Source organism: Hetaerina americana, unplaced genomic scaffold (genome assembly GCF_022747635.1).
Source record: "Hetaerina americana unplaced genomic scaffold, ioHetAmer1.1.p SCAF_3, whole genome shotgun sequence".
Lineage (NCBI taxonomy): Eukaryota > Metazoa > Arthropoda > Insecta > Odonata > Calopterygidae > Hetaerina > Hetaerina americana.
Window position 1 is genome coordinate 35,990,121 of NW_027286874.1, and position 21,828 is coordinate 36,011,948.

The 21,828-nt window shown below is 40.4% G+C and overlaps 1 protein-coding gene across 3 annotated transcripts in view; it reads right to left on the reverse strand.

Annotated features, from left to right (window-relative positions):
- Window positions 1–21,828, reverse strand: part of LOC139690006 (uncharacterized) — a 55,132-nt gene that overhangs the window by 12,583 nt on the left and 20,721 nt on the right. The window contains exon 1 of one of the 3 annotated variants that reach the window (XM_071587176.1): window positions 15,455–15,606. The exons of 1 other annotated variant lie outside the window; for it this stretch is intronic. In XM_071587176.1, coding sequence (XP_071443277.1) covers window positions 15,455–15,493 — 39 coding nt within the window. In that variant the 5' untranslated portion in view covers window positions 15,494–15,606. Of the gene's footprint in view, window positions 1–14,756; window positions 15,299–15,454; window positions 15,607–21,828 lie in introns of those variants that run through there. One more of the 3 variants, XM_071587177.1, reaches the window with a different exon arrangement.

Below are 21,828 nucleotides of genomic sequence, written 5' to 3' on the forward strand. Positions count from 1 at the left end.
CATGCCCGAAGCTATTCAATTTGTTTTTAACCCTATCTCCTCACCCAACATACCTAGTCTTCTCCAACCCTTCCTCGTCTGTTTTCATTTCTGCCCACTTCACCTTCTCCACCCTTCTCCATACCCACATTTAAAAAGCCTCCAACCTATGTCTATCAACTTGCTCCAATGGCGAAGTTTCTGCGCCGTACACACTAAATATCAGCGTTTTAACAAGCCTTTTCTTAATACCTTCACCCAACCCCTGTCGTCAATTATTATTAATATTATTAGGTAATCTACCGGTTAAGGTAGGTTTTTGGATGGACACAGCTACTAAATAAATATTTTGTGATTCCTAACAAAATACAAAATCCAGTATCCTAGTCTACATTAGTCCCCTCTTCATCTCTGAGTACTTTCTTCCTCCTCCCTTCATCCCGTCCAGCATCCCTATCCTGTTCCTTCCCTTTCCTCGTTTGCCTAACATTCTCCCCTCTATTACAGTCTTCAACATCCCGCTGCCGGTCAATACCCCCTTCAGCCACTTTTCCTGCCTCCGTAGGATTGCTCCCAACAAACCCCTCTCTTCGCCCACCATACCAAGTACTTCCTCGTTTGTTTTCTTCTCTGTCCATTTCACCTTCTCCATTCTTCTCCACACCCACATTTCAAAAGCCTCCAGTCTACGTCTATCCTCCTGCTTCAATGACCACGTTTCCGCGCCATACATAGCTACGCTCCATATCAAAGTTTTTACGAGTCTTTTCTTAACATCCTTACTCAACGCCCCTGTCATCAACTCCCTCCTCCTTGTGAAAGCCCCTCTATCTTCCGATGAAGACGGAGTATAATTCCGTCGAAATTATCAATAAATAACGTGTGAGTGATCTTTTTTTGTGTTTCTACATTGTTTGTTACTGTATAATGAAATATATATATATATATATATATATATATATATATATATATATATATACATATATATATATATATATATATATATATATATATATATATATATATATAGGCTGACACAATATAACACAAATAGAATAGCAACATTTAAAAGGACACTCACACGGTAAGTTGTTCGATCTTTCGGCCCTCTCAGAGGCCTTCTTCATATATACATAGGAGGATGGAGAGTGTGTCTGACATGCTAGAAACGCTGGGCTGGGAACCTCTAGAATCTAGAAGAAAAGTAAGCAGACTTTGTGGAATGTTCCGAATTTTGAAGGGGGAGAAAGCTTGGGCAGATCTTAGGAAAGAGGCGGGGAACCCAAATTTTATAGGCAGAAATGATCACAAATTTAAGATAAAATGCCGGGCACAGAGGAAAAATAAAAAAAAATTTTCTTTTCTAAATAGAACAATTGTTGAGTGGAACACCTTACCTGCAAAAATATTCGAGCCCTTTCCTAACCGAGTGTATACTTTTAAGAATAGATGTAAGGTATATATGTAAAAATTTGATTTATGTGTGGTGTATGGTATTATATGTTATAGCTTAATTTTTTTTATGTATCTTTTTTTTCTTGCTGATTAATGGTTGTAAATGGGATGAGGATTCACTTGTTTTGTTAAAGAGATTTGTGTTCGTCTGGTTTTATGTATTATCTTTTGCAATTATTTGGGACTTGTGTGCCACCTGACAATGTCTATTAGCACATGTGTATTTATAATAATATATAATAATAATTATATATATATATATATAATTTTTCTCAATTACCTTTCTACATTTGCTTTTTTGGAAATGAATGGACATAACTATGCTAGCATCCCTTCACTTTCACATAGGCTTGAAGTTTGGAAGAACTGGCGGTATAAGCCACCCGCTAATTTAGAACTGCAGCACCGTTTGTTGGAAATGACAAAGTGTACGTCATTTGCTACCTGAAGTTCTGCTCTATACCTGATGTGATTAAGATGTCTTAAATGTTAACCAAGAAATTAAAAGGGATGAAGGGTTACTTTATATGACTTTATTTAAAAATTGATGATCTGGGGGACTGCTCGAGTATAGCAAGCTCAAGTTTTAAATTAAAAGCTCCATAATAGCAATTCACATAAGAGTTCACGTCAAGTGACCTAGAAAAATGACGAATCGATTATGTTTTGCATTCATGACTTAGTTGGCTCCAGCTACATAAATATATTTATAATTCTCAAACCACGAAAATATAGTCGTGGGTTCCATCATTCATGGCGATCATCAAACACAATGAATTCAAGGTCAATCAAAGTCCCTGCTACTACTACTACGGTAGAGGAAGCTTGATTGAATTTATAAGCCTGAGGCGAAAGATTTCAATGAGTGGACAACACGGAATTAGATGTGCAGCTAATTTCTATTTTAATAAGAAATCTAAACGCGCTTTAACGCAAATTTTTATTAATCAGTTGGAATGGGAGGTGTAGGGGAGTCATAGGTGTGTTGAATGCCATGGAGCCTGGTGTGGTTCTAGGTGGCATACTTGTGTTGGAGAGATGTGCAGAAGTGGGAATTATGGCATGAGGTTAAATGAAATTCCAAACGGAGATATATCATTATCATAAAGTTTGGATTTTGTTTTATAGGTTCCTAATATTTCTTAAGCCTCTAATTTTTATTTTGAGACGTGTTAAATTATAAAAACACTACGATTGACGCACAAAAGTATATATTTGGTGACTGTCACTATCTCAAACTGATTGGCGAACATTATTAGATCTTAAAAAAATAATATCTAAATACTTCCAAGGATGAAATACATTTCATATGCGCCTTAACCTAAAAAAATCGGCAATTTCAATTCCGGGTCATCGAGTAGATATTTGGGATAGTTTGAGTTGAAGTACACGAAAGTTTTTTTTTGAAAGTCATGTCTGCTGTCAAATCATATCATAAAAAATTTCACTTAGTTTTTTGCACACGGGGAATATGGCAGAAATATACGTTTTCATCGTAATATTTGGGTTTAGGACTGCCCAGTTTCTGATCAACTTTGATTACATTATTTTTTATGGTGTCCTCTATATGCGGAGAATAATCATTCCGGAAAGAAAGAACTATGAGATAAATAAATTGTTTTTTATGTCTTAATCTCGGTTGATGGGTAGCCCTAAGTCTGTGGGCTACGAAATTGAACGGCGGTGAGTTTGTTTGAATGGATGGTTGTTGGCGTTATGTGGGTGCTTTGGAATTATACGGAATATGTAGTATGTGTATGCCGAATCTAAAGGTGTATCTAATTGCAAATGGCCTACGTGTAAAATAAATGGAGTTTTAGTGACATTAACACAATACGTTTATTTTATCAAACTGGAAATTTTGTCCAATTTTGTAGCAAATGTAATTAAAGAACATGTTGTTCACGTAGCAATGCTCTACCTTCGCAAAATAACTTAAAGTGTTTTTGAAATGTATTTTGCAAATAATGTACACATTAAATTTCAATTAAATGTAAGGGGCTACCAGTATCGATCCTGTTTTTTTGAAATACAAAAAAAGAAAACACTGTGAAATTTGTTTAGTCCAATGCAAGAGTTATTAATGTCAGTAATAATAATATAATCCCTTAAATTGCACAACTGATACACGAATTGCACACCAAAACGCCGGCCAATATGGAACCCCTGACCCGGTGGAAGACCCGAGAAAACTTCATCAAATTCATTAAATACTCTGATGCAATTCCAATCACATCTTATGACATCTGAAATAAGATGCCGCACCGAGAAAACTATGCCACTATTTCTGACAAGCGTTCTCTATGGAAGGATTGCTTCCATTGATTTCATCCTCCAAGTGAACCTTAATCATGAAATGCAACGCTAAAATTTTACTGGCATAATAAGATAGAAGAGATACAGAAAAGAGCACATACTTACAAGGACTGCATTTCACAAATCTTATCCTACAATAAAATGGCTATGATAATATAAGGAATGAAAAAATCTTAACTTCGTCGTTATAATTTGACACCCGACCCCGTAATCATTCACACCTACATATTAATCAGCAAGCTGCCGTAAGAGTGTAGGGGATTGTGTCACCGGTTATTGAGAGAAATCTACCATTTGACCGTGAAAGTTAGATGGAAATTAGGTAATATTTCATTTGCGGGTAGTTTGAATGATTATGGTTTTCATTTTCCACTCCATTGTTCACGACCTTTGCGCGGAAAGAATTGCTCATAACCATTTGAATGATAGACATTTTCCCAAATAGCAGTTTACAACCCAACCTAACTGATGGCATAGATTTCTCCATTTGGCATCCTATTTAAGATAATGGAAACAATCATAAAACGTAAGATCCGTGGATGAAGGCAAAGGATGAATAATAAGAAAGGCTTATGGCAGACGTCAGTGAAACATACAATTAAGAAATGAAGTAATTGGTCGATAACAGGTTACGGCTAAAGAAACCAATCATTACGTTCCTTGCCATTGATGCCTCTAACAAAGTTTATTTTATTTGCTCAGAGTGTTTGCTCCCTAGTGAAAGCTTGTTATTTATTCTCTGAAAACAATTTTCGGTAAAATTCTTCAAATACTTCAAAGACGAAACACTTTGAAGGATCTAGTAGATCCTAAGGTTTTAAAATTTTGATAGCGGTTCCCTAATAATTAGGGTAAGGCTCACCAAAAATGTCTGCAAAAATCAAATTACCTACTATTCTACAAAACCACTTTTATGCAATTGTTGAAATTCACAACTTAAAAGAAGCTAAATGGAGAGCTACAATCATTTATTGCCTTTTAAAAGATGGCTCGTATGGCCATGCACGGGAAACTTTTTAAATATAATATTTCTGATAATCATATTAATATGAGGCCTAGCCTAGGATAAACGGTAAATTAAAAGAAAGCTGCAAAGAACGACATGCCACACATCCCAGCGGTGGTTTGCAGGGTACATAAATAAATAAAAAAAGTGAATTTCCCGCAGTCAACTAAAACATTTCTTTAAACATGCTTTGTTTATTTGCCAAAGTTATGACTTATTTTATATTAGAGGAACTATAATCATTCCCTTGCGGGAAATAAGGCTGAGACTAACTGTTAAAAAAATAATTTTGCTTTCGTGCCATGAAGCTATACGGGCATGTAATTAGCGGCAATTTCACAGTCAATGAGTTTCGACACGCTTACGGGTAGATGTGATGAGCACGTTGGGCAATGCCATCCCATTGCTATGTCTCGCTTTATAGATGAAAGTCATTCCGTCTGGGAGATCTTTTCATGTAAGATCTGTGATGTTTTCCTCGGAGGATTATAAACTTACGGCGACAGTTAATCTCACGTACGGTCTTTAATAATCAACTAGATGCATCGGGAGAAATGCTTTTTTTAAATAGTAAATTACACTCAAGATATCCAACGTTACTTGACGGTGCTCGCAACTTAAAAATCTCACAATTCATGACATTACGCAAACACTGGGAACGTGATTTGAAACCCGGCTCCAGAGGGTTGGTCAAGAGAATCCGGGTCTGGCCACTTAAATATATATATACTTAGTGAGCAAAAGCATTATTTTTACAAAATTATATTCTCCGTAACTAACTATCTCAAACTGTGAACATTTAAGTGAATTACAAAAATCAATTACCCAGCGATTACTTAGAAAATATCTTTTCTAGCTTGAAATTCAGGCTTTTCTTCCCCTGTTGGCCTTCATTAACCAGAAACATTTCCTTTTCTTCCACGAATGAAGAGTAAAATCAATGGACTCACCCATAAGCTACCTCTCAAGTGTCTTGCCAAACAGTAAAAGTTCTGTTCCTCGGTCATGTTTCCTAAGAATTCCCGGAAGATGCTGTGACGCAGGAATGTGTTTGCATCAGCCGTCAGATCTTCGAAGGAGAATTGAGTAACAACGTTTGATTGTTTTATCGGACTACACTTCCTAAACGTTGTAAAATAAAAAAACTGAAAAAATTGGCTCAATTGTATAACATCTAAAAAGAAATATTGAAATAAACTGAAGTTACTGACTCTGTAATTCCAAACACTTCACTTAGAACACGACACTGGTTCACAGAAGCCAACTTGGTATATATACCTTCTGAGAACGGGAGGGGGGTTGATCAGAGAGGGAGGGTAAGTGAGGGTAAAGGGGTAAAGGTTAAAATGTAAATGGGGGGGAAAGAGAAATTACAGCTTCCAGTGCCAATCGTTGACTTGAAAGAGTGGTAGGTCTTATGGGTGATAATTTTAGTCACAAAGTCACTTTGGTGGCTTTTGTAGGCCAAAGACTCGATGCATTGGAGCAGTTGAAAATGTTAAAATGTATCCGTTGAAAGGATGAGCTTGCCAACGAAATTTTGTATCCCTCCAACTCCCCACTCCTAGACCTATCATTCTTTCGAGTAAACGATTGACACCCCCTCCAACCTCCCTCTCTGAACAACCCCCTCTCCCCCGCTGAGAAGGTATAGACACAAAGTTGGCTTCTGTGAGGACCACCTGATGATAATTTTCAACGTCAAAACCTGGGTCGTGCTCAAATAAAGTGTGTGGAATTACAAAAGTCTTTAAATAACTTTTTGCATTATCCTACATGAAAATAGACGACAATTTATGTCAGTCTCACGATTTAATTTATTTATTTACATATACCCTGCAAACCTCCGCCAGGGTGTGTGGCAGGGGGTGAACACACACTAGAATAATTTTACCCGAACATGACCCTGCCGCGGTCGAACGATGTTATCATGTGATCCCCTATAGTTCGTGGAAAAAATGACATCTTAAATCTATCTGTTCTACACTTTATCTCTCTAATTTTACTGACATGAACTCGCCTTACGTCGTACGATGGGGGTAATAATACATTTTCAACATCACTGCTGAAGAGACTTCCTTCCAATTTGTGCAAGAGCTTCAATTTGTAATTTAACCTTCGATCCGTGAGTGATTCCCAGCCGAGCTACTCTAATATTTTGGATATGCTACTAAGTTTATCATAACAACCTTTTACAAATCAAGCTACTCTAAGCTCTATTGAGGGTATTCTGTGGGATATTAGTGAAGACGCTTTGAAAGAAGGAATTTACTGAGTTAACCTTCTCCAAACTGCTGGTTACTCTTTCGCCTTTATCATTTTTGAGTGAATTGACAATTGACTTATTTCCCTGAAATTCCCAGACGTACAACCAAAATGCTTTTGAATTCTATTTCAAATTTTCAGCTAACCTTTTGTTTTTGAATTCCCTTAACGCTTTCCGAAATTCATTCTTGGTATTCGCCCTTCGCCATATCATATAATCATAAGTGATCTCATTCTTTTTGTCGCAAGAGATTTCATCCCTAACAATTTTCATCTTGGCGTGACATAGCCTTTGACCTCGTAATACCTTCCTAACATCCGCGTTGCACCATCTAGGTTCCGTGCTATCTTTTATAAATATACAGGAATTGAACTTGTTTACTGCTGAGCGCGTGATCTCAAGGAAGTGATTCTACGTATCCTGAGCTCGTATTCCGGTGATTACTATCTATCTTAAAACTAGCAAATTGATTCTGTTGCACGCACTTAAGACCATTGAGGTCCCCTTCTTTAAACAAGTAAATTTTCCTTTTAGGCTTCTTATTTCGGATCCCCATGAAGCGGAAACAGCATTTACTACCCTGTGGTCACTAATTCCTCTTATGATTTCCATAGTTAAAGACTTTTTCGGGAATATTCATTGCTAACAAATCAAGAATATTATCGCCCCTAGTCGGTGAAGTGACAAGTTGATTCAATGATTCGACGTAAAAGAATTCAACAGTGATTCGCCGCGGTCTTTTTCTTTGTCGCTCGTTTTAAAACGATGTGTTCCAGCCACTAGATGGGACATTGAAATCTCCACCGATTACAAAGTCGCGATAATTGTGTTGAGATAAAAAAATCCTTGATTTGCTGATCTAATTCTAGTATTGAATTAATTCTAATATAGTCTCTGTCAACGGGCGGTCAGTAAGATGCGCGTGAGTAAATATTTTGGGAATGAGGACTTTTAATTGAGTACCAAACGCTTTCCCAACCAATAATGTTCCTTTGACATTACGGTTTTTTGAATTTTAATGACGATCGTCTTATTATTAATATTGAATTCCTCATAAAATTTTCCGCCCGAAACTATCTGATTGGTGTTTAATGAACTATTGCTAGCACTGAACCTCACTTCACTTAAAGCTACATAATTTGGCAAAGAAGACTTTAGAGACCCACTAATTGACCTACACGCTGACCTACTCTTTAATCTAAAAAAGCCCTGCAGCGCTCGAATATCCTACCCACTACACACCTAGCGGCCTCAGACGCATAATGACCACCAGAACGGTTCAGGGGGTTCCTACACGATTGGATGGCCGGATGGAGGTCGAAGAAGGACGCCCCAATGTCACTACAGAAAGCATGCAACCTCTGATTGATGCCTTCCACTCGGCTCTAAACATGAGGTCCACGATCAATCCTCGGGACAAGGCTGCAGATCTAGAGCTTCACATCAACTCCCTCGACATCACCCACCCCCTTCACTTTCGAGTTCAAATCCCTGAAGGAATTCAGAATCTCTTCAGATCCACGGTCGACGGCAGCGTTGACGCCAACATGAGTCACGACCCGCAGCCGGGAACACTTCCTGCCCGCAGCCGCCGCTCCAACCGACTTCGTCACCTGGGGAACGCCGCCACTAGGAATGCACCATCCGTCAGGCGCTGGCGCACACCCTCATGGTCTGCCCTCTCTCGCAATGGGACCATCATACGTCTGACATTACTGCTGTCTATCACTAAAATCCCCCATTCTCACTCTTACGGTTTATTCTGGGTGGTGCTCCCACAGAGGCGGAGGTAGGAGCTGTAGATGCAGCTGGGCTATCCTCCGATAGCACCTGATGCGTCAGAAAAGAAAATAATTTGTTCACCACGTATATTTTATTATGCACGACCTAGGTTTCGACTTACCAAGTAATCATAGGTTGGCAATTAATCCAACTTCGTGAGGAACCCATATACATGCAGCATATTCTAAATGAGGCCTAACCAACGACAGATAACTAACTGTTCGTTGACCTTAAGCCGGTGATCCAGTTTTGTAGGAATCTTATGAACCGCTTCGGAGTTCACTACACGTCTCAGATCGCCAAGTGTGTAGCGGTTAGGATATTTGAGCACTGCAGGGCTTTATAGAATAAACTGTAGGTCAAACAGTGGGTCTCTTAAGTCCTCTTTGCCAAATAATTCAGCTTTAAATAGAGTGAGGGTCATTGCTGGAGATTCATACAATAGGTCACTAAAAATGAATCAGATAACATCGGACGGAATGTTTTATAAGGATATCGATAATAATAAGAAGCCAATCTCCGAAAAATATTTAAGCAACCATAATGTCAAATATATATTATCTATATTAGTAGTCAATTGCCGCAGTTAAAAAAATAATTCGTTAAAGATTATTACCTTATTCAAAACATAGGCGAATATTGAATTATTGGAACTGAAAGCTGGTTATCCACTGATATTGCCGAGCGAAATTTTCCAAAGATCCTTGTCTGTTTACAGAAATGACAGAGTAAATATAATCCGGGGTGGTGTCTCAATTGCAGTTAAAAACTTGCGTTAATTCCAGATAACGGTTTGGAGTGCGTTTGGTACTCAATTAAAAGTCCTCAATCAAAAATAATCTACACATGCATGTTTTGTTCGTGAGGGCAATATTCCATTGGACGCGGTTTTTCTAGATAAACTACTCACAAAGCTAGAAGCAGATGGCATTGATAAAAATATCCTGGGATTGGTTAAAAACTTTTTAAATGGTCGCGTGCAAAGGGTATTAATAGATGGTGTTAGCTCAAATGCAGTAGAAGTTATTTAAGGTGTTCCGCTGGGAAGTGTTATCGGACCTCTTTTATTCCATCTTCACAGTTATGACGTTAACTTCGTAGTCCCTAGGAAGATACGATTATTTGCCGACGATGCAGTAGTTTACATATATATCTGTAATCCTGAGGGTAATGTACTTTTAGCAGATTACCTAAATGCTATACAACGTTGGTGCGACACTTGGCAGTTAGAATTAAAGCTTATAAAAGTTCGTATTGATGAATGTCTGGAAAATAGCAATTCCATCCTGAGCGCATGCTGAATCAGGAATACTAAAATAGAAAGTTTTGACTCGATTAAAAACATTAAGTTTTAGTCTCGCTCACGACTTCTCCTGGTTGTAACATACGCATTCGAGGATTATGTGCCGCATCCTAAATCTGGTAAATCATTTGCAACATGCATATGATATTAATGTATAGTTTTTTAATCTCATCTGATCTACTGTTTCATTAATCTAGTTCAGCCTTCTGTAAATTCAGTTGAACAGATACTTTCATACTTTCATCTGACTCTGACGATCACTCTCTTTGAATTCAAATGCCTCACTGATCCTGCCCTACGGCCTATCCGGAAAACTTCCCTGGCATTAGGTGCCTGCAACAAGTACGGAGAGAGAGATGGATAGGCAATGCACAGTTGCCTTTCCCAGAAAGCAGGTCGACAGCGGCGTCCTTTCCGAGCAATGCGCGTAAGTTGCAACTTGCTCGGCTTATCGCTGTCGCTAAGCGGACCTTCGTTTCTGTTACGCTGCATGCAGGTGTTATGATAATGGAGCCGGTAATAAAGCACTTTCGGGAAATGATTCTTCATGACTTTGAAAGTGGTCTAAACGAATTTGAAAGCCTTGATCGTTTGCAACGGGTCTTCAGGGACTTAGCTCATTGCAGTGCAACAATTTTTCGGTTGTTTCAAGAATTTAGATGAGGACGGACTTCATTGAATGACGAGGAGAGGAGCGGGCGTCCGGCGACTGCAAAGACTGGGGAAAACATCGCCGCTGTGGAAAAACTAATTCGCCAAAATAAACGTGTGATATTTAAGGATATTGAAGAGAACTACTGTTTGCATCGTCAGCAGTTTCCGAAATCCTGCACAAAAATCTTCGAGTCCGAAAATTTTCATCTCGATGAGTGCCTAAAACTTTCGCAGAGACACAAAAGCGCATTCGTGTTGAATGGTGCGAGGAAATGTTGAAAATGATTGGACAGAGGCATCTCTAGGCGTGTTTCTGACATATTTACTGGTTACGAAACGTGGTTTATTAATTTGATCCTGAAAATAAGCACCAATCTTCTGTATGGATTTTTCCCGACGAACATTCACCAACAACAGTGAAACACTCGAGGTAAATGAGAGGAAAAACTGTTTTGAGAAGCGGTTTAAAGGAATGCAAAAATGTACAGAACGCCGCGGCGAGTATTTTGAGAGAATATAGTTATCAAAATTATATCTTAAAAGTTTCTTCGTTTTTATGTACCTCAAAACGTTCGTAGCGACCCTCGTACAATAATAATGAACGCTTCTAAAATAGGAAATAGTGTAAATAATTATTGTTAATACTCATATAAATTGTCCTAATGTGTCTATGGATCTGTTTTAATAAATTATTTTATTTTAAAGAAGCATGTTATGTGCAAGGCCTGTAATTTCATTTTTTTAAAGATCACAATTAAGGATCAAAAAGGCTTTCATTGAATAATTACTATCACAATTAGACAAAAATGGATATCCGGCCGCTGCATTGTAAACTCATTTTTATTGTGAAAATATTTCAATTTTTCAATATTCAAAAATATTTCAATGAAACCAGTTCAACAGTTTTGCTTCCTTCACTCCAGATTTTTTTCTTTCAGGTCAAATAATGTCTGGTTCTGCTCCTAGGAACTTTGCGGATCTTTAATAATACCTAAATTATGCAATTACGAGTTCCGCAATAAATAAACTCATAGCAATTAGAAGAAGATAAAGCTAAAGCAATCAACCGGATAGTTGCTCTGACCGACGAGGGTAGAGCCCACCTAATACTAGCTAAACGGTTGTCGGAAGGTCACAGGCCAGGGGAGTCAGACCCTTTCTCTGAGCCTCCTATGGTTTCCAAGCAAGATCTGGTACCCAAAAAATCACACAGCTTGGGTGAAGCTGAGGGTGCTCAGAGGCGTGCCCAGGAATCGAACCTGGGCATTCCTGGCAGTAGCTTTGCGCTCTAACTACTGCTCGGCCAATTCCCCTTGGATGGAATATACACTGAACGAACAACATTAGGATTATATAAGGATTAACAACTAATTTCATAAAAGAGTAACTTCTTTGATAGCTTTCATCGAGATGTATATTTGAAACTATATGATTCATTAAGATGAAAAATCCATGCTCGCTCTTCCATAAAATCCATGCTCGCTCGTCCATAAAATCCATGCTCGCCCGTTTATGAGCACCCTCCCGTTATTTTTTCCAGGGTCACCATTCCGAAATTGGTCAATTTTATAGACAAAAATTAAATCCTCCTCTTCATCTCCCATGTCCACATCTCTATTAAAACCCAATGATTACCGAAAAATAGAACCCATGTGTAAAAACCTACCCCCCTCCCATGCGACGCGCAAGCCCCAACACAACGGTGCCGCAGAATTTTCAATAAACCTGCCCGCTCGGAGGGACTGCCGATTACGTCGCCGGTCGAAAAGTCGGTGGCGACCTTCCCTCTCACACCCCGTCGCGCATTCGGTCAAGTGAGAGGACGAGGACTTGGAAGTCAGCCCCTGCCGCCAGTCGCCAACTCTCCCCCAGTGCTTCCCCATCTCCCCCTCCCCCGACCACCCCGCCCCTCCCTTAGAGCTGACGAGGGCGTGATCGCGGCAGCAGAAAACCGACCCTCAAGGGAACGAGGGCGCTCGAGATTCTTTCCGCCGTCTCGGTGTATCTCCTCTAACTTCCTTCCTCCCCGACTCTCGGCTCCCTTCCTCCACCCCCAAGCCGCCGCGTAACTTTTTTTTTCTCCATGAGTTTGCAAACCCAATCGGCACGATGGGGTTTGCAAATGTTCGTCACACGATCCGCTGCCGTGCATTCGTTCCCCCGCCGTGTACGCCATTTAGTGCATATGTGGTACTTAAGTCCGTGCTCCGTGCGGAAACGCCGCATTGCGGCCGGGAGGAGGGCGGGGGGAGGGGCGGGGAAAGAGAACTTTCGATTTCGAACGAAAAAGAGGATTTTCGTGGGTGTCTCTCGCTCCCTCCTCTCTCTCTTTCTCTCTCACACTAACTATCTCTCTCCCTCTCTCAGTCTTGGCGGATGGCGGAAGCACCCCACCCCCTACAATTCATTTCCAACCACCTCCCCCTCCCCCTCGCGTGCCATTATCTCAGTGGAAAAAATAGGCCGTGCGAACGAGATAGTACAATGGCTATCCGTCCTCACACATAATGCTGCATTTGCCTGCCCGCCTTCCCCATAGCTTTCTAATGAAGAGGGAAATGTCGACTTCGGGCGGGAGAAGAGGGAGGGGATAGAAGGGCTGTGGGAAGAGAAACGAAATGCTTCCGCCATCGGAAACGAATTTCGAAACAAAGACAATGGGATGCAGATCGTCAACTTGGAGGGACCAATGACAAATGAAATCCGGGTGTGAAAGGGGCGTGAGGTCTTCATCCCTCTAAGAAGAATGTTACTGCAACATATCATTACGACGAATGTGATGTCTAATTAAATATGTTATGAGCAGTCGTCGTGCGAGTAAATTGCATAATAAAGTTTCCTCATCGGCAGGAACCTGAGTTCTCAAGGCCGTTCAATATATTCCATCACTTTCTTAGCAAAATGAAAATGCGCATTCATTACCTCATTCGTGCGTCACGCTCAATAGATTGTTAAGTTGTCCTTTTTAGAAGGAAACCCCTTATCAATTACATTCAATGAAGGAAGCGATCGTCGATTATCAATGGAGACTATGAGTTGAAAAATTACATTTTATTAAAAGTCGATAATTGAAAAACGATTGGATACTTTATCGAAAATGTTGACTTGTATTACCTACAAAATAAAGGATGAAACGAGTCAAAATATTGGAAAATAAAATGAAAAATACTCCCAAAAAGAAAAATTGATATAACACGATCCTAACTCATGAAGACCGGGGGATGTCATTCTAATCCCTCCCGAGTCTACCACTACACCTTCATTCAAAAAATCATCACAATTTTAGCAGTTAGGTTTGAATATAACCCAAAACAGGAAGTGAAAAAGCACACACAAGTGAGCACTGACAACGGCACCGCCATCCTGATAATCATCGAATACGGCACGAGCAGAACACATGATAAATTTCCCGCTCTGTATCCGTCGAATGTGAACATTCAGGAATCGCATCAGGACACTCAGGAACCCAACACGGCGACAAGAGAATAAGCTAAATAATCATGAACGGCATATTAATTATACAACCAATAATTAATGACTATGCGGGTTAAAGGGCAGGAGAAAGTATTTTAATGGACGGATATTCACGTGATCCATAAAATCTATAATAGCGATGAGCTAACGTTATGCCCATATTGAAGCCGAAAAAAACTGTTTACACTCCTTACGTCTGGCCATACGTCGACAACATGCGCTGGTGGAACTTCAATCGATCAAGTAAAGACAAGCTGAAGAGCAACAGAGTCATCCTTTGCGTGCAAACTCGTTAGGTTTCTTTTTTGTAGGGCTTAAATTATGATCCCATAAGGTTAATTCGACTGTCAACATTATCATTGCGACGACAGTGCTAGCAACCACTTAGGCCGAGCGGAGTTCAATCGGCCGGACGATCGCCCAATGACTGTGGGTTAAAAAATAGTAACTCACGAAAACCGGGGTTCAATTCCCGGAAATGTAAATATTTTTCAAAAGAAAATATTTATGCCCTCACTCACGTGGGATTTTGAACTCGGCACACCGTCTTGCATCAGACCGTCGTCGATCCATAGATGCCTGCCTACCGCTTATTAGAACAGGCAGCTAGAAACATGAATTCTCTCTGCCCTTATTTCAATCCGTGGTTGTTCCTCTTCTTTCAGCTACATGGGATCTCTTCGCAGAAAAATTCAATCCCTACACTGGTTTTGCAAGGAGGGCATTCCAAGTGAGCAGTCCAGCGGATGGGGCATGACAATTGTAGTCGGCTCGGAAAATACCGGGAATAATCCAACGGCGCCGCGTCTCCGCTTTGTTCTTCCACGATCCTCTCCGCAGCCCGGATTACCGGCGAGGACTCTTTGGCGCAAATCTCTTTCTCGCGCTCGCGCGCCAACCGCAGGAACTACTAGCCTTAGACCCTTCCACGACGCCTGGCCGCTGCTAAAATTAGCGACGAGGAAGTCGCTCACGCTGCGATCCTTCTCCCACGAAACACCCCCCCCCCAAAAATCTCCCAAATTGTCGAACAGATTGGCGCAACTCAAAACTCACTCACTGCACTCACTACGCCGGCGATGCCCCGTTTGAGAGAGTAAAACGAAGAGGGGGAGCAAGACAGCATTACTACGTGAGCATGGGGGAGGGTGCGAGAGGAGTGTGCGGAGGGGGAGGTATCCCCGCGCGCCGTACGCGCCAACCCCTAGCCGCAACGTACCTTACTGGGGGTGGGCGAGTCGAAGTCGGCCCGCGTCATCCCGGCCCTGGAGGGCACTTCGCGGACGGGGCGCCGTGGTCGTCGCGTGCCCAAGTGGCGGTGTTTCGGTGGGAGGACGCCGGGCGGCGGGCGGCCACCATGGCACGTCGGGGATGGCGGTGTGAGAGCATCGGGGAGGGAAAGGAGACGCCGCGGAAGAGAGAAGAGGGATCCTTCTGGGAGGGGCTGAAGGGGGAGGGGGAGGAGAGAAGCCCGAAGGGGGGAGTTGCGGGGGAAGGGGGTGAAACGGAAGAGTGATGGTCTCCGACTCGGATGGTGGGCGCGGGGGTGGAAGGGGGAACTCGTGGAGAGAGGGAACGAACGAGCACTATTCTTTTCGAGCATTGCTGAAGGGCCAGCTCACTGACATAGCGATTTAAACTGATGCCATTTCATTTCGCATGGCGCGGTGCATTTTCATCGCATTAAATCGCATTAAACTGCAATCTCGTCGATTTTCAACGCAACAACACCTTTTCGGCACAACAATGGAGGCATTTCCATCACAACAATACCCTCGCCATCCGCATCTTATCGCCGTATAGTAATCAGATTGGACATCAATCACTCGTTAAAATCCCAATCATGTTGAAAACTCGATTTAAACTGATGTTCACATCGCAGCATCACACATTGAATGTACAAATTGCGACTTGCATCGCGGTGCGATGTTTTTCAAGAATGGGGTATACCCGCCTCGCGATGCATAACGAACATCGCACATTGAAATCGATACACCCAAACATTGCACAGTCCTCGGCGGAGGGAGGGAATCCTTGTGAAATATTATTGGGCAGTGTTTCTAGTGGAGGAGGAGGGAAATGGCGTTGAAGAGAGGGAGGGGCGTGTGGAGGGGAAAAGCGCTGCGGTGGAGGGGGGGAGCGAGTGCCCGGTAAGAACAAGGGGGACGGTGTGTGGCGGAGGGGAGGAATGGAGGTTGGAGTGGACGCGGTCGGGGTGGGAGACCGATATACATAAAAAACGGGAGTGAGGGGTAGAGCATGTGGGATGGGTGTGGAGGGAGGGATACCTAAGTTAGGATATTAGGAGGGGAGAATAGAGCGTAGTGCTAGGAGTGCAGGGAGAGGGTTCTGAGGGAGAAGATAAGGAGAGGAGAAGGTAAGTAAGAGGAAGGGAGAGGCTGAGAGGAGAAGAAAAAGCTGTCCGAATGGTGAGATGTGGGCAGAGGGGCGGGAGTGAGTGGTGAAAATAGTGGGGAGGCATTTGACCTCCTCGCTATGGGGAGGTCCCATTCTCTATGTTTACCTTTGTATCAACTATCCTTCCCCTCTCCACATGCCCGCTCCGTTCGCCACACAATTCTCTCTACTTTCCCTCCACCTCTCCAACTTTTCCCCTTTCTCCCCCCTCCTTATTTCTGTCGCAATTACGTATTAAAGAGAATCACGTGACCTAGTGCGCGAACAAGGACGCGTGGACTAGCGTGGCACGCTCCATTGCGAATTGTCACTCGAGCGTGTGAAGCTAAGTGAGGCGGAGAGGGAAGGCGATCGAAACAGTTTTCGCCTACTCACAATCAATTCTAATTTTTCACGTCCAAGAAGGACCTGTATCCATCGAGAGACTTATTTTCAACGCATTATGCTAAGTTTTCATTTTGCATTAATTCAACGATCACCGTGGTCACACGGTATTATTATCTTAATGAAGATCCAGATTTATCATAGTGTAAGTTAAAATTTGAGGTCAACTCATATAATATACGCGAATACATACCGATAATTTTGATCAATGGAAGAGTTCCAGCTATGACACAACTTTCATACCCAAATACCATCTCCTCCGATTTGTCCTCAATTCCATTTGCGCGACAAAATTATATAAATTGTGAAACTTCATCCGTCTTATTTTTCTTGGATCACTTATTGCGTGTCACTAGATAAAAATTTCTGAACACAAAATGTATTACATCAACATATAAATAAAGCTAGTTAACACTTACGTTAAATACTGAAATATAAGCTAAACAATTAAGCGTCATAAATTCTAACTTAAATTTCTATTATCAATGCTGATGATTCACACCAGATCTGGATTAGGTATAACATATATCTCATATCGCAGAATGGCAGTCGCTTTTACTACAAATGTTTAAAGGCTAATAGTAATTTTTATGCAGAAATTTGTGATCGATGTATTGAATTTAATAACGAGGACAATTAATGTGGATGTATAAAAGTTAGAATGCCATAGAAACCCATTATCAAGTACTCGATTTTAATACTTGCGTCGACATTTTAAATAGAATCCTTCCATGCAAAAAGAATCGGAAGATGCGTAGGAGAAAAATATTGCAATTAGTCTTTTGAAAATTTGGTACGAAAATGAATATACTTATGAATTCCAGCGAATATTTTCCGAAAATAAACCCATAAAAATCTCATTGTTGTTACTAACTTTTAGTATTTTCCAACATAACATTTATTATATTATCTGATATCCTATTTTGTTTAACGAAGCATATGACAAATTACTATGTTCGTGAAGGAAAAGGAAGGGATGAATTAGGCATACATACGCAGACGATGTAATTATGAAAACCAATTCTAGAATAAATGATCGAAATAATAAAATAATTAATATTTTTAACGATAACGTAAACAGATGTCACACAAGAATATGAGTATTGTTACAAACGAGAAAAAACCTTGTAGGAGGATTTCACACAGGGAGAATCGAATTGTGCAGATAATTGATTTCCGACGTTATTCCAAGGCGACACGCCGGAGAATTTCGAAATTATCTACTGAACTCAACAATAATAACATATTAAAAAATCAATATGCAGTAAATATTAATTAAGCAATTTGGCTCACCACAACTATTTAAAATATAATCATTATGCGGTTATTATTATAGTTAATCTACGGGTTAAGTTAGATTTTGGATGGCCACAACAACCAAAAATTTTCTTGTCTCCCCTAACAAAACACAATCCAACATCCTACTCTACAGCAAAGTCACTCTTTATGATTGTACATATTTCAAAAATTTTAATTAACGATTCAAACTTATGATGGAATTTTTCCCGAATAATAACTCTCGATTCAATTTTCCAACGAAGTTTCTGAGAACTCTGTTTCTCATAGATAAATTCATGGCACCCAAAAGTGTAACTTAAGAAACTTACCCAGCTCTCGGCTTGCCCTTTTTGTTGCGGATACATCTATGGATTTCTAGGCGACCTCCGTGCAAGCATTTATACAGAATTTTTAACGTCCTAGCTCATTTGACGATGGGTTGGCATTTTATTCCATTCCTCTTCAAACCTTTTGATAACTTTCATTGCATATTAATGGGCACAGTTTATTTTGCATTTAAGGGAGGGCAAAGACTGCCTAAGCATTGAATCCTACCATTTGGAATGCAGGAATCTTCGACTCCGCAGAAAGATTCTGTACTCGTGGTACTATGCCGACACGGTTTGGCTAAAGCTGTTCAAGGGGATTGCCCAGCTTTAATACCGCGACTCACCGCCCAGAGGTCTCTATACTCGAAGCTAGCATATCGAACAAGGTTACTAAAAGTAAATAGTAACAATCTCAATTAACAATGAAATGAAATGAAATATGAACAATGTTTTGGTCTTTCTGTTCTGAAGTTTGGCAAAACAACTCTCAGCCATCTACCGCGTGTCTCGACATTAAGGTGTTTCTTTCGCCAGCCAATGGCGTCATCATAACTTCATATATTTCAATTTTTTTCTTATTAATAAAATATAAAAATACGCAAAAATAATGATCGTAATATTTTCTCACGATGAGGCGAACAAACATCATGGTCGGTGGCCATGGATTAATATAAATCCCTCTCTGGGTGAAAGGTAAAAATTCAGGCGTCATTCTGTAAAAAATCGCGATTGACATAATAAGGCAACATTATGTAAATTTTCACGCATTTCCACCTTGCCTCCGTTTTTAAATAATGTTGTTAAGTTAGCCGTTTTCCAATCTCTGGGAACCATGTGATCTACCAGCGACTTCTTAAATATTATTTCTAGATGCTGCGTAATTTTCGAAGCTAATTCTTGATGTTCGAGCGGGTATATCATCGGGCCCGGAGGATTTATGGGGCTTGATATTATTCAGCAAACGTCCTATTCCATCATATAAGATTTCAATTTTTGGCATCGGTTGACCGACAGGATTTGGTAAGCTATCGGAGGCATTCGTTGAGATATTGGTAAAGATGTTTAGAAAGAAGGAATTCAATAAGTTGGTATTTTCCAAACTGCTGGTTACTTTTTCACTTGTATCATTTTTGAGTGAATTAACAGTTGACTGATTTCCCTGAACTTCTCTGACGCATGACCGAAATACTATCGGATTCTATTTCAAATTTTCCGCTAACCTTTTCCTTTTGAATTCACTTAACGCTTTTCGAAATTCCTTGTTAGTATACACCCTAGATGTCTTGTAATCATAAGTGATCTCATTCTTTTTGTCGCTAGAAATATCATCCCTAATATTTTTCATCTTGGCGTGGCATAGCCTTTTACGACGCAATGCCTTTCTAACGTCCGCGTTGTGCCATCTAGGAAGATGGTACAACGCGGATGTTACGAGTAGAAAGGCATCGCGACGCTAATCATCAGATATATTGATACTACTTTATTCCAAGCAATCACAATTTTCCTGTGACACTGGTTCTATTGGCGGTTGAATAACCGTTTTATCAAACCAAATCCAAAAAAGATTGGAGTCTTGAAATATACTTATACGATTGCCTATTCAGCAGATTTATTAAAGATAAAACTTCGGCACAGTGAATTTCCATAACAATAATTTTGTATGCAAACCAATTTTAACGACTTTTGAAGTTATTTGAAGAGTTAGCTCCATTTGACTTCTTAATGCGAGATTTCAATTGCCAAGTAGCCGCATAAAAGGAGGATATCCAAACTTTTGAAAGAGTGTGCGTAGTACATTGGCTAATGCAGGCAGATTTGCTGTAAAGGGGTATAAGTACATTAAGGTTGGGATACCACGATAGACAGTATTCGACAACAAAAGTGACCAGCGAATCCACTTGAGCTAAGATCATTTCCTACAGGAGGTGATAAATTTGAAGGCATTACTACACATACGGCACACATTTACTCAGCATGTGCAGAAAAGCACATATAACTCAGTGGCACCAATTTCTGTTTCAAAATATAACGAATTACATTCTCACAATTACTCTTTCGAATATAGTAGACGCATTATTATTTGTGATAAGGTCAAAAGTTTGAGACTCTTTTTGACATTCCATGCAGAACCTCTCAACAAAATGTTCATGTTATTCATGGTTTCAATTTCAAATCGGCACCATTTATATTCTGATCAGACTTAAATTGATAATCGAAAAAGTAACTCACTTAAAAAGGATACGCATAATGGCATAAATTTTTGAATGTTAAAATGAGGGCTGAAGAAACAATCGCAATCATAATTTTTAGTTGCAATAGGACTAGGAATTCTAGTTTAAATGTGTAAAAATACCTGTATGAGATAGGTTTTTCGATGTTTTGGAAGAGCATAAATATTAAAAGCTTATTCGTCCAATCATAGTTTTTTGTATGTTTCAATCGATTTTCTATGACTTACAAAGGAAATATGAGTAATATATGGGGTTTCTCCGACTTTTCAAGTCTCTATAAAAACTTAAATACTGGGTGAAACCGAATGGACTCCCTGGTGTCAAAAAATCACTGAAGAGCGCTCAGGTAAATTAGCGGAGTGGGAGTAGTGGCGTTAGCTGGGGGAAACAACGCTATTTTTATTATTCACCAGACAGTGGTCTGGTGAGCATCGAGGCTTTGTCGTAGATCACCACCACATTGCCGCCACACTATCATTGTATTAAAAACAATGATAGTATGGCAGCGACGCAGAGGGCTTTTCGTAGGCAGTTTACATTGACTCGTCATTACAGGGTTCCTGAAGCTAAAACCATCAGGAAATGGATTGTTAGTGAACGAGCGATAGGATCTGTACCTCCTAGAAAACCAGCTGGGTGACCTAAAAATGTGCGGATACCTGAAAACATCGTGGCAGGGAGAGCATATATTGAACAGTGAGAACATCGTGCTCTGCGCGGAAACATGCTGCTGCTCTTGGAATATAGCCCAGAACAGTTAGGCGAATTTAACACTCTGGCCTTCACTTACACTTCTACAATATGATGGTTGTTCAAGAATTGAGTTTAGAAGACTGGGTGAAACGTACAGATGCTTGCAAAGCAATCTTAACAAATCTCTGTGCAACCCGACACTATTATGTGGCCTGGCGATGAAACGCATTTTCACCTCTCCGGCTCGATAAATAAGCAAA